General features: G+C 44.3%; 1 protein-coding gene across 1 annotated transcript in view; it reads left to right on the top strand.

The window, feature by feature from the left end:
* hip1rb (huntingtin interacting protein 1 related b) overlaps window positions 1–12777 on the top strand; it is a 100579-nt gene that overhangs the window by 63291 nt on the left and 24511 nt on the right. The window contains exons 7-10 of the mRNA XM_055655668.1: window positions 560–621; window positions 6307–6447; window positions 9928–9985; window positions 11790–11865. Coding sequence (XP_055511643.1) covers window positions 560–621; window positions 6307–6447; window positions 9928–9985; window positions 11790–11865 — 337 coding nt within the window. The remainder of the gene's footprint in view (window positions 1–559; window positions 622–6306; window positions 6448–9927; window positions 9986–11789; window positions 11866–12777) is intronic.

Below are 12777 nucleotides of genomic sequence, written 5' to 3'. Positions count from 1 at the left end.
TAAAATCCAAAGAGCTGGAGGAACTTGACCTGATCTCCTCGGTTCCTCCAGTACTTTGTGCTTTGCAGTTCTTTGTGTTTACGTTTCAGAAGGTGCTGTTTTCTCCTCAAGAGTTTACTTGCTAACCCTTCAGTTTACGTTTCACACAGAGCGTGGTGGGTATATGGAACGAGCTGCCAGAGGAGGTAGTAGAGGTTGAGACGACAACAACATTTAAAAGACATTTGTACAGGTGCATAGATAGGAACGGTTTAGAGTGATATGGGCCAAATGCGGGCAGGTGGGTCTAGTGTAGAATGGGGGCACCTTGGTCGGCATGTGCAAGCTGGGCCGAAGGGCCTGTTTCCGTCTTGTATGACTATGATTCTAAACCACAAAGTGGCATTTGTGAAGGTGGAAGGTGGGTGGCTTGTACCGATGCCATTGTGCTTCTGTGCAGTTAATCAATTTCAGAGACTGGTTAATGATATTAGGTGCAGAGGACAAGGAAATGCAGCTGCATGTTTGAATATGCTCTCTAACAGATTCGATGTTAGAGTAAACTTTTTTTTCATTGCAGCTTTCAGCTCACGGTGGAAATGTTTGATTATATGGATTGTGAACTTAAGGTTGCTGAATCTGGTAAGAATGTTTCACTTGGATACATTTCCCTTCCACCATTTGGCTGGAATGTTAATTGATGTCTAGCTGGGCTGATGAAAGAGATTTTTAAGTCATAGTGTTATAGATTTCTACAGCTCAGAAAAAGGGGCCCTTAAGCCCGTCTTGAATTTGATCTTAGAGATACAGCGTGGAAATAGGCCATTCGCCCCACCGAGTCCACTCTGACCTTTGATCATTAGTACACTAATTCTCTAATTCTTTGCACTACATACGAGGGGAAATTTTCAGAAGTCAATTAACCTACAAACCTAGACGTCTTTGGCATGTGGGAGGAAACTGGAGCACCTGGCAAAAACCCACGCGGTCACTGGGAGAACATTCAAACTCCATACAGGTAGCACCCGAGGTCAGGATCGAACCTGGGGGACTCTTGCGTGTGCGGCAGCAGCCCTACTGCTGCGCCACTGTGTCGCTCCAACCGACCTTTTGGAGAATTCACTGTTCATGCCGTGGTGTTGTGAGCTGCTTAAGCGGAATATTGGGGTGCTGTTCTTCCAGTTTGTGTGTGCCGCACTCTGGTAATGGAGGGGGTCCCGGACTGAAATCTCAGTATGTGAATGGGAAGGGGAGTTAAAATGGTTGGCATCCGGGAAAATGGTTAGCAACTAATTGTTTAGTGAAACATTTGTCAAGGCTACACCTGGATCAGGAATGCTGAATTCAGTGCACGAGGTTGGTGGAGGTGCATGTAAACATCTGTCTCTCCTGGAGGTGCTGCAGGGGATCCCTCTATGGAGGTGAGGGAGGCGGTGTACGGACAGGTGACACCTCCTGTGGTTGTAGTGGAAAGTGGCTGGGGAGGGGTGGGTGGAGTAGGTTGAGCAAACCATGGGACCAGGTAGAGTTGCTGCCTTACAGCGCCAGAGACCCGGGTTTGATCCTGACTACAGGTGCTGTCCGTATGGACGTTGTACCTTTTCCCCGTGGGTTTTCTCCAGGGTGCTCTGGTTTTCCCACACACTCCAAAGATGTACAGATTTTTAGGTTAATCGGCTTCGGTAAAATTGTAAATTGTCCCTAGCGTGCTGGATAGTGCCAGTGTATGAGGTGATCGCTGGTCGGCGTGGACTCAATGGGCCAAAGGACCCGTCTCCGCGCTGTATCTCTAATGTCTAAAGACGGAATTCAATGCCAGTAAACATCCTCCTTCCTGCCCCTGTGCTCACTTCTTTCCACAGATACCAGGCTTTTAAAGGATCTACTTTCTGCGCTGTGAAATTAATGTCCCATCTCCAGCAGTATTTTAAAACATAGGCGTCTTGATTCTAAACCAGTCCTCGTTACACAGATGCCTTTAGAGATTCCTAACGTCTAATTCTGGCAGCCTATATTTATTCTGTTATTCTTAAGTGTATTTTTAATATTTGCAGTTGAAGAAAATAATTTTGAGCAAAGTAAAGAAAAAGCTACTTTTAGAGATTGCCTTAGTTTTCAAAAATACATTTAGCATTGAAGAACCTGCACGAGGTCATTATTAGAATCTTTTATAATTTGATGATGCGTTACGCTGTAGAGTGTTGTACTGTCAAGGATCAGTGGATGTTTATCTAGAGTTTGAAATATAGTGGAATGAAATGGTATGCATTCCTTTTTTCAATTAAAATTTAATGTTATTTTTTTTTTCCTCTTCCCTGACTGTTGACAGTGAAGTTGTTCCCCAGACAGTACAGGTCCACCACTGATTTTCTGACACCCTTTGTTCCAGAGCCTTGCCATATTATTTGTTTCACCAGACCAGCAGAGGTCACGGCCTGGAGGGGCGCGAGATACTGGCCCACAAAGTCGGCCATGGGACCGGATCTGCCGGCACTGGCCAAGCCGGAGTTCCAGAGCCCTGGCCCCAGGAGGCAAATTCCACCCGCGTCTTCGGGGGGACTTCCGCGGTGGATTTCAAATGCGCTCTCGCGATTTTGCCCGGGTTAAAGGAGCCGCTGGGCCAGCAGTTGCTGGAAAATCAATGGTGGACTTATAGTGGCTTTAATGTTTCACCCAACATAGAGAGCAATGGACTCCTGGAATTTGTTAGTTGGCCATCAGATATCCAACTTGATTTTATGTACATCATGAGGTGATGTACAGAGGTCAACAAGCCAAGCAGCCATTATTGATTCTCTATTCAAAAAGCATCCGTGGTGCATGGTTCCCAAGGAGGAGTACAGAACCTGGCTGAGTTCCCCCATCAACCTTTATGCCCTGACACTGCCATGCTTAGTATTACAAACCAGGCAACTTATTTCCTAATATACTGGACATTCAATATCCTCGGGTTCATATTAAATCTTCCCTCCTCCCACCGGCCCCCTCCCCTCACCTATGTTCTCTGGTTCTTACTACTGTCTAAAAGAGTCTGTGCATTTAGCCGGTCTATTTAGTTGATGTAACTGAATTACAACGACTAGTAGAGTGGTGGCTACACTTGTACTCAATACCAATAGAATTAGAATGTAACCGCTCAATTAAAATATCACATTATAGCGTGACACCACAATCAGAAGCCCGTGGGTGTGGTTTGAATATATCTGGTGCAGCTGTCAAATCAGATCACACTTATCACCTCTATTTTACATAACTAATATTTAACTTTTATGTTTTTGCTGCTGAGTTCCTGGACTACTGGACTGCCATCCATCAATCATTGTAACTGGAAAATAACTGACAGGCTCCAGCTGACGGAGATAATTGCTTCCGTAACTTCCCCAGTCTGTTTATAGCAGCTTGTGGCAGCTTCTACACTTCAAACCAACGCTGCCCCAGTTCTATTCAGATCATAAAGAGAATGGAAAATAAATTGATGTCAGATGAGCAATGAGTGCGCAATAGCAACTCATATCAATGCAAACATATCAGTTGTGTAAGAAGGAACCGCAGATGCTGGTTTAAACCGAAGATAGACACAAAATGCTGGAGTAACTCAGCAGGACAGGCAGCATCTCTGGAGAGAAGGAATGTGTGATGTTTCGGGTCGAGACCCTTTGTCAGATATATCATTTTCTGTATTAGAACGTAGAATTAGAGGGCAGCGGAGAGTGTAGTGGTAGAGTTGCTGCCTCACAGAGTCCCGGCTTTGATCCTCACACAGGTTCCGTCTGTATGAAGTTTGTACGGTCTTCCTGTGGCTGCGTGGGTTTGCTCTGGTTTCCTTCGGCATTCCAAAAACATACAGATCTGTAGGTTAAAATTGGCTTTGGTTAAAATTGTAAATTGTCCCTGGTGTGTAGGATAGAGCTAGTGTACGGGGCAGTCGCTGGTTGTGGAATCAGTGTCCCGTTCTGTATCACTAAAGTCTGTAGTAAAGTCTAAAGAACAGAGGAGCACAGGATCCACAATGTCTGTGCCGAACATGACGGCAAGTTAAACTAATTGCCTCTGCTTGCACGGGTTCCACATCCCTCCATTCCATATACAATACATGCCTATCTAAAGGCCTCTTAAACACCACCATTGTATCTGTCTCCACAGCCACCTCTGACAGCACATTCCAGGCACCCACCATGCTCATGTGCGTGTGGTTCGAAAAATTCGTAGTTGCCCTACACATTCCCTTTAAACTTTTCCTCCCTCGTCTTAAAACTTTGCTCTCCCTCCTCTTAAATCTATGCCGTCCAGCTTTGACATTTCCTCCCTGGGAAAAAAGGCTTTGATTGTGTACCCATGCCTCTCATAACTTCATATACTTCTACCAGGTATTCTACCTATTAACTGGAAATATACTATAGCCACTAAAGCTCGGAGAAGGCGAGGTGTCAGGATATGGAAGTTTGTGATTGTTGAGGCTGGGGAGGAAGTGGAAAGAAAATCGGATATCATATTTATAATTGTCGTTTTGGCCTGCCATTTATCTCACATAACCTCACATTTATCCACATTATACTGCATCTGCCATGCATCTGCTCACTCATCCAACCTATCCAAGTCACCCTACAGCCTCATAGCATCCTCATTGCAGCTCACACTGCCACCCAGCTTTGTGTCATCTGCAAACTTGGAGATGTCACATTTAATTCCCTTGTCTAAATCGTTAATATATATTATAAATAACTGGGGTCCCAGCACCAAGCCTTGCGGCACCACACTAGTTACGGCCTGCCATTCTGAAAAGTACCCGTTAATTCCAACTCTTTGACTCCTGCCTGCCAACCAGTTCTCTATCCATGTCAATACGCTACCCCAATACCATGTGCTATAATTTTGCACACTAATCTCTTGCGTGGGACTTGTGAAAGGCTTTTTAAAAGCCCAGATACACCACATGCACTGGCTCTCCCTTATCCATTCTACCATCCTCAAAAAATTCCAGAAGATTAGCCAAGGATGATTTCCCCTTCATAAATCCATGCTGACTTTGACCAATCCTGTCACTGCTTTCCAAATGCGCTGCTATAACATCTTTAATAATCGACTCCAGCATCTTTGCCACTATTGATGTAAGGACAACTGCTCTATAATTCCCCGTTTTCTCTCTCCCTCCTTTCTTAAAAAGTGGAGTCACATTGGCTACCATCCAGTCCACAGGAACTGATCCAGAGTCAAGAGAACATTGGAAAATGATCACCAATGCATCCACGATTTCTAGCGTCACCTCTTGAGGACTCTGGGATGCAGACCACCAGGCCCGGGGGATTTATCTATCTTCAGTCCCAACAGTTTACCAAACACCATTTCCTGACTAATGTGGATTCCATTCAGTTCCTCCCTTCCACTTGATCCTCGATCTCCTAGTATTTCTGGGAGATTGTGTCTTTCTTAGTGAAGACTGTTTAACTGTTCTGCCATTTCCTTGTTTCCCATTATAAAACAACATTGAAACATTACACTGCTGCTGGTGAAATGACTTAGAGCATGTGTGTGGTGTGTTATTCCCTGGACCAAGACAGCAACATGTTATTGGCTGAGCTGCGTGACTTGCATCACCATTGGCACATTGCTCATTCCCATTCTTTGTACAACATGTACAGTACTTTGATTGTTCACCAAGTCTGTTTTTGTTTGAAAGAAAAATATACCTAACTATTTTTGCATCTAACCTGAAAAGGTCAAATGGAAGGAAGTCGTTCAAACTGGGAACTGCTTGTCCAAGAGCAGCTCCACCAGGGCTTTACTGGTTTTGCTGCCTCACAGTGCCAGGGATCCGGGTTTGATCCTGACCTCGGGTGCTGTCTGTGTGGAGTTTGCACGTTCCACCTGTGACCATGTGGGTTTCCTCTGGGTGCTCTGGTTTTCTCTTACATCCCAAAGACGTGCTGGATTGTAGGTTAATCGACCTCTGTAAACTGTCTCTAGTGTGTAGGGAGTGGGTGCAAAAGTGGGATAATGTAGAACTAGTGTGAACGGGTGTTTGATGGTCAGCGTGGACTCGGTGGGCTGAAGGGCCTGTTTCCATCAATCATTGAACGAATGAATGAATGAATTAATGAATTAATGAACAAATGAATGAACGAATGAATGCACGAATGCATGAACGAATGAATGAATGAATGAATGAATGAACAAATGAATCGATCGATCGATCGATCAATCAGCCTGTTTCTAATTTAATGGGTCTTTTAAAATGACTATGAAGTAGACCAACCTGTTCTCCTACATCCTATAACCCTAGTTCACATTGTAAGCACCCTTTATAACATCTTTGTTCTTTATTTTTAGTCTTCAGGTCGCTGGATACTTCGTACGCGGTATCGCAGACGCCCTCTGGTCAGTGCCGTCTGGCTCCTCTCATTCAGGTGATTCAGGACTGCAGCCACCTGTATCACTACACTGTAAAGCTAATGTTCAAACTCCACTCGTGTAAGTACCCACGATTCTGCAACGCCTTGTAAATATCTGATGAAACTGGAGACTGCAAAAAGAATAAATAGAGCATAGAAGAGTACAGTACCTCAACAGGCCATTTGGCCCACAATGTCTGTGCCGAGCATGATGCCAAGACTAAGCCTGTCATCATCCAGTTACACAACATGGAGACAGCCAACTTGCCCACACCGAACAACATGCCCCATTTACACTAGTCCCACCTGCCTGCATTTGGCCTGTATCTGTCTAAATCTATACTCTCCATGTACTGTACCTGTCCAAATGTTTTTAAATGCTGTTATATTATCTGCCTCAGTTACCTCTTCTGGCAGCTTGTTCCATATACCCACCTGTCTATGTTTGGCATCGATTACAATCTCTGGACGAACCACTCAACTCTGGGTTCAGAATTGGCCATTCTAATCCAGATCCAAGGTACACAAAAATGCTGGTGAAACTCAGCGGGTGCAGCAGCATCTGGAGCGATGGAAATAGGCAACGTGGCTCCATAGATGCTGCTGCTGCACCCGCTGAGTTTCTCCAGCATTTTTGTGTACCTTCGATTTTCCAGCATCTGCAGTTCCTTCTTAAACACTAATCCAGATCCAACCTTGTAAAGACACCCTTATTTGTTTGCTTTCCCCTTAACATCCCTTGCCTCGACCGCAAAATGTTCCTTTCACCTTTACCAAGAACCTTGGGCTGCCTTGCCAACATGGAGGTCACCACAGAGTCCTCTTTGGTTGAAATGTGTTTGTTGAAGGCAGATGAATAATTAAGTTTGTGTGTTGTAGATAAGCCTAAATAAAATTGCATCGCGCAACACATTGTGAGAAAATTATTCCACATCCTCAATTTACATGTTAACTTTGCAGCAAACATGTCATTAGTGCGACAGCTTATATAACGTAATAATAAGTGCTCACAGCTAAGGCTTCATAGTAAACAGAGCGGATTACAGCACAATGTAATAAAAAGGAACTGCAGATGCTGGTTTATACCAAAGATAGACACAAATTGCTGGAGTACCACAGCAGATCAGGCAGCATCTCCAGAGAAAATGGATAGGTGATGTTTTGGATCAATTACACCACAAGTCTTACAGTGGTGTTGAGCTCTGTTAAGCTGCTGCTGTACTAAATTGACTGGTCAGGTTGAGCAGTGTAAGGCCAGCAGTCATGGGCAAGTTTCCAGAGAGTGCTCTGTTCAAGTGGATGGACTGCAGGGTTTAGGGAGGTGTGCTTGTGTTGAGTATGACTCTCCAAAGTAAATTCAATGCAAGCGTGGTTTTCATGCAGTGTTGTTGACTCCTTGTGTGAGTTAGTGGCACACGGTAGATTTTGGTGCTGCCCCTGTTGAAAGAAACTGGTGTTGTTATGGATATACAAGGAACTACACATATTGGAATCATGAGCAAACTACAAAGTGCTGGAGTAACTCAGCAGATCAGGTGGCTTTTGTAGAGGGAATGACCAGAGGATATTTTGGGTCAGGACCTTCTTCAGGGTCTGCTTTGAAAAAGGGTCCCAACTTGGAAACCTCCCCTTACCTGTATCCACCTATCACTTGCCTTTGTTCAATCCTCACATTTTTCCAGCTTTCTCACCCCTTCTGCACAAGTCTGAAGAAGGGTCCTGACCCGAAACGTCATCTGTCCATTCCCTCCACAAATGCTGTCTGAGCCGCTGAGTTACTCCTTCATTTTCTGTTTTGGTCATGTTATGGTGCAGTATTAGAAATTAATGTTTTAATTTAGAGATACAATGAGGATACAGGCCCTTCGACCCACCGAGTCCACGCTGACCAGCGATCACCCCGTACACTAGCACTATCTTACACACTACGGACAATTTACAATTTTTAACGAAGCCAATTAACCCACAAACCTGTACGTCTTTGGAGTGTGGGAGGAAACCAGAGCACCCGGAGAAAACCCACAAGGCCACAGGGAGAATATACAAACTCCGTACAGACAGCGCCCGTAGTCAGGATCAAACCTAACACTGTAATGCCCCTGTCCCATTTAACAAACCTGAACGGAAACCTCTGGAGACTTTGCGCCCCACCCAAGGTTTCTGTGCAGTTCCCTGGAGGTTGCAGGTGGTTGCCGGAGGTTGCAGGTAGTGGAAGCAGGTAGACTGACAAAAACCTCCGGGAACCGCATGGAAACCTTGGGCTCTCCAGAGGTTTCCGTTCAGGTTTCCTAAGTGGGACAGGGGCATAAGGCAGCAGCTCTACCGTTGCGCCACTGTGCTGCCCGAAGTGTTTAGCAGTATGATGGGTGGGGAAGGGACAGGCTAGTAGGTGATGTGTGGGGCCAGCTGGGGAGGAGATGATGGGCGGATAGAAGTGGGAGGGGGAAAGGATATGATATTTTGTTCCACATTCCAGCATCTGCAATCTCTCTTTATCATCTTGACCTTTCATTGAAAGCTGAGCAGGGACTGGTCTGGAAAAACTGGTTTGGCCAGTTCATGGCGTGATGCTGTGACACACTCATGTGATGTGTGGGAGGGAGTGTGTTCTTCCTCAATAAATCATTCATCAGCACATATCTGGTGATGCATCACTTCCCCCATCCTTGTTTTACAATTTCTCACCTCCTTCCTGCAGCCTTTTGATCTGCCATGATCACATTGAATGGCAGTGCTGGCTCGAAGGGACGAATGGCCTACTCCTGCACCTATTGTCTATTGTCCCAGCCAAAACCTCTCCTTACTTTTCCTCCTTCAGCTCGCAAATCTGTTTCACAATGAATGCAATAGTTTAGTTTAGTTTAGAGACATAGCATGGAAACAGGCACTTCGGCCCACCGAGTCCACGCCGACCAGCGATTCCCATACACTAGTTCTATGCTGCACCCTAGGGACAATTTACAGAAGCCAATTAACCGACAAACCTGCACATCTTTGGAGTGTGGATGGAAACCGGAGCACCCGGAGAAAACACAAAGAGTTACAGGGAGAATATACAAACTCCATATAGACAGCACCCGTAGTCAGGATCGAACCAGCGTTTCTGGTGCTGTAAGGTAGCAACTCTACCGCTGCGCCACCATGCCACTCAATGGACCCTCCAACACCTGTTCAGTGAAGTACTACCAGACTGTAAATAATCACCATGATTGCCAGCGTTACAACAATTTGCTAAATAGTTCAAGACGGCAATAGATGTCAGATATATGTTCATGGTATGCTTGCCGTGGGGTCGCTGTCGAGAACAAAGGGACCCGGGGGGGGTGGGGGAGCCAAGAATGAAGAGAGACCATTGGGGTTTCATAGAATAGTTTGTGACTTTGTCGGTGCCCTATACATAGCGACTCTTTGCATACTTGTGTGTGGTTTACAAAACAAAGACTTTCATTGTGACATGTCACATGTGATAATAAAATATCATTAATTCATTCCATTTTTAGTAGGACCAAATGAATGCACAGTTCATGACTTAAATTGTGTTCATGTTTACCTTAAACAGGTCTGCCGGCTGAGACGCTGCAAGGACATAGGGACCGATTCTATGATGAATTTCACAGGTACCAAAGAATTTTCTAACAATTTTAGGTAAATCATGCGGGAAATCGACAGGGTAAATGCACAGAGGTTTTTTTTTAACCCAATGTAGGGGAATCAAGAAACAGATGATATAGGTTTAAGGTAAGAGGGGAAAGATTTAATAGGAACCTGAGGGGTAATTTTTTCACTCAGAGGGCATCAAAGGTTATGGTGATAAGGCAGAGAATGGGTTTGAGGGCGAAGGTTTGATCGGGCATGATTGAATGGCAGAGTAGACTCGATTGGCTGAATGGTCTAATTCTGCTCCTATGTCTTTTGGTCTTATGGGTGATAGGGTAAATGGAATGAGCTACCAGAGGAGGAAATTGAGGCAGGTACTACAACACCATTTAAAAAACATTTGGACATGTACATGATTAGTAAATGTTCAGAGGGAGATGGGCCAATTGTGGGCAAATGGGACTAGCTTAGATGGGACATCTTGGTCAGCATGGACAGTTGGTCTGAAGTTTCCGTGCTATATGATTCTATGGCTCTAATCTTAACAAACCAGAAATAGGTCCCGTCGTTAGTCGAGCCACGTTTTCTGGCTGGATAGATGGGTGAGAGAATAAACGTTCTGTAATGTGCAATATTGCATATGCTGTGGGCTGCAGATCTTTGCTAAGTTTGAACAACGGAGCAGCAAAGAAGGAAAGTTTGTATAATATTTTCATACTAATTGTGTGAGGAATTATGCTGAAGGATGTGTAAAAACTAAAGATTATAAGCACCTCCTCTCAGCACCAAGCTCATTGTACTTTTATGGTGTTTATAGGTCATATAGTACAGAATAGGCCCTTTGGCCCATCATGTCCATGCCAACCATCTAATATCTATCTGTATTAATTCCGTTTACCAGCAGACAGTCTGTATGCCTTAAAGAGAGAGATACAGCATGGGAGCAGGCCCTTTGGCCCATCGTGTCCACACTGACCATCAAGGGTGATGAATCTGTGGAATTATTTTTTAAGGGGGAGATTAACAGATTCTTGATTGTAAGGGTGTCAGGAGTTGTGGGGTGGAGGCATGGGAACGGCGTTGAGAGGGAAAGATAGATCAGTCATGATTGAATGGCGGAGTAGACTTGATTGCCCGAATGGCCTTATCGTGCTCCTAGAACGTATGAATTTATGAAGCACCCATTTACACTAATCAATCCAACTTTATTCTCCCCATATTGTCATTAATTACCCCCAGATTATATCACTCAATTACACATAAAGGACAATTTACAGTGACAAAAAAACCTTGCAGGTACTATAACAGCATTTAAAAGACACTTGGGTACCTGTATAGGAAAGGTTTAGAGGGATGTGAACCAAACACGGGTAAATGAGACCAGCATGAATCATCTTGATCATCCTGGGCGAGTTGGGCCGAAGAGCCTGTTGCTGTGTGTTTCTATGATTCTATAAACCTGTGCGGGGGAAAACCAGAGTACCAATCCCCGCACCGTAACACTATTCTACACACACCAGGGATGACTTACAATTTTACTGAAGCCAATTAGCCAACAAACCTGTACCTCTTTGGAGTGTGGGAGGAAACCAGAGCACCCAGAGAAACCCCACGTGGTCACAGGGAGAACGTGCAAACTCCAAACAGACAACACCCATAGTCAGGATCGAACCCGGGTCTCTAGCGCTGTGATGCAGCAACTCTACTGTTGCGCCACCGTGCCGCCAAGTATGAAGTTATTCATTATAATGCACGCAAAATAAAAATGATTTATGGACATGATGCAGAGATGATTTAATTTTGCTGTCTCTCATTTTATTGCAGTCTAAAGAGTTTCTTCAGCCGTTCTCGTGACATGTTGTATTTCAAACGTCTCATCCAGATCCCCAAATTGCCCGAGGTATGAGGTTTCTGCAGAAAAATAGTAGTGAATGAGCCCTTTATCTGATCAAACTTCTTATAAACTACTGGCTTCAATTATATTTGCTGAAGATTTTGCTCAGATTACACTTTTAAGAGTTTAATGTGGCACTCACCATTTGCTGCTCCTGGAAGTCATTAATTCTACCCATTTCCATGTGGTTTGCAGAGCAAAATAATATTTTAAATAATTTCACGTACAGACTATAATAAATGTAAACAGTCTGTTAATGTTATTGGTATTTAATTATTTAATTCTAATTTGCGATTACTATTATTTGATGTTGCACTTCTATTTATTTTGTTCCCATCTCTTCTGAATCCAGATGAGGGAATCGGGTTCATAATCTGTATCAAAGTCTGCAAGAAATTGCAGAGTTGTAGATGTAGCCCAGACCATCACACAGAGCTGACTCCCCATCATTGACTCCATCTACAATTCATGCACCCTCAAATAAACAGCCGACACAATCAAAGACTTGTCCCACCCCGGTCACTCTTTTTTCCTGCTGTCGTTGGGTATAAGGTACAGAAGTTTGAAAGTGTGCACAACCAGACTCAGGAACAGCTTCATCCCCTCTGTTATCAGACTCCGGAGCGGTCCTTCCGTAAGCTGGGACACTGTCCATTTCACTTCCACCCCATTGCGGACATTGGACTTTATCTCTGGAATTGTTGCTCTACTATGATCTACTATATTATGCACTCCGTATCTTCCCCTTTGCTCTACCTATTGTACGAGTTTGATTTGATTGTATATATATATATATATATAGTATTATTTAATGTGATTGGAAACTATGCAAAATAAAGCTTTACACTATACTCCGGTGAGCATGACGGTAATAAACCTAACCCCCCCCCTCCCTAAAAAAACCTAGGGTTTGAATGC

The sequence above is a fragment of the Leucoraja erinacea genome, chromosome 25 (assembly GCF_028641065.1).
Source record: "Leucoraja erinacea ecotype New England chromosome 25, Leri_hhj_1, whole genome shotgun sequence".
Classification (NCBI taxonomy): domain Eukaryota; kingdom Metazoa; phylum Chordata; class Chondrichthyes; order Rajiformes; family Rajidae; genus Leucoraja; species Leucoraja erinaceus.
Note: the sequence above shows the minus strand (reverse complement) of the source record. Positions and strands in the feature narration are given on the sequence as shown.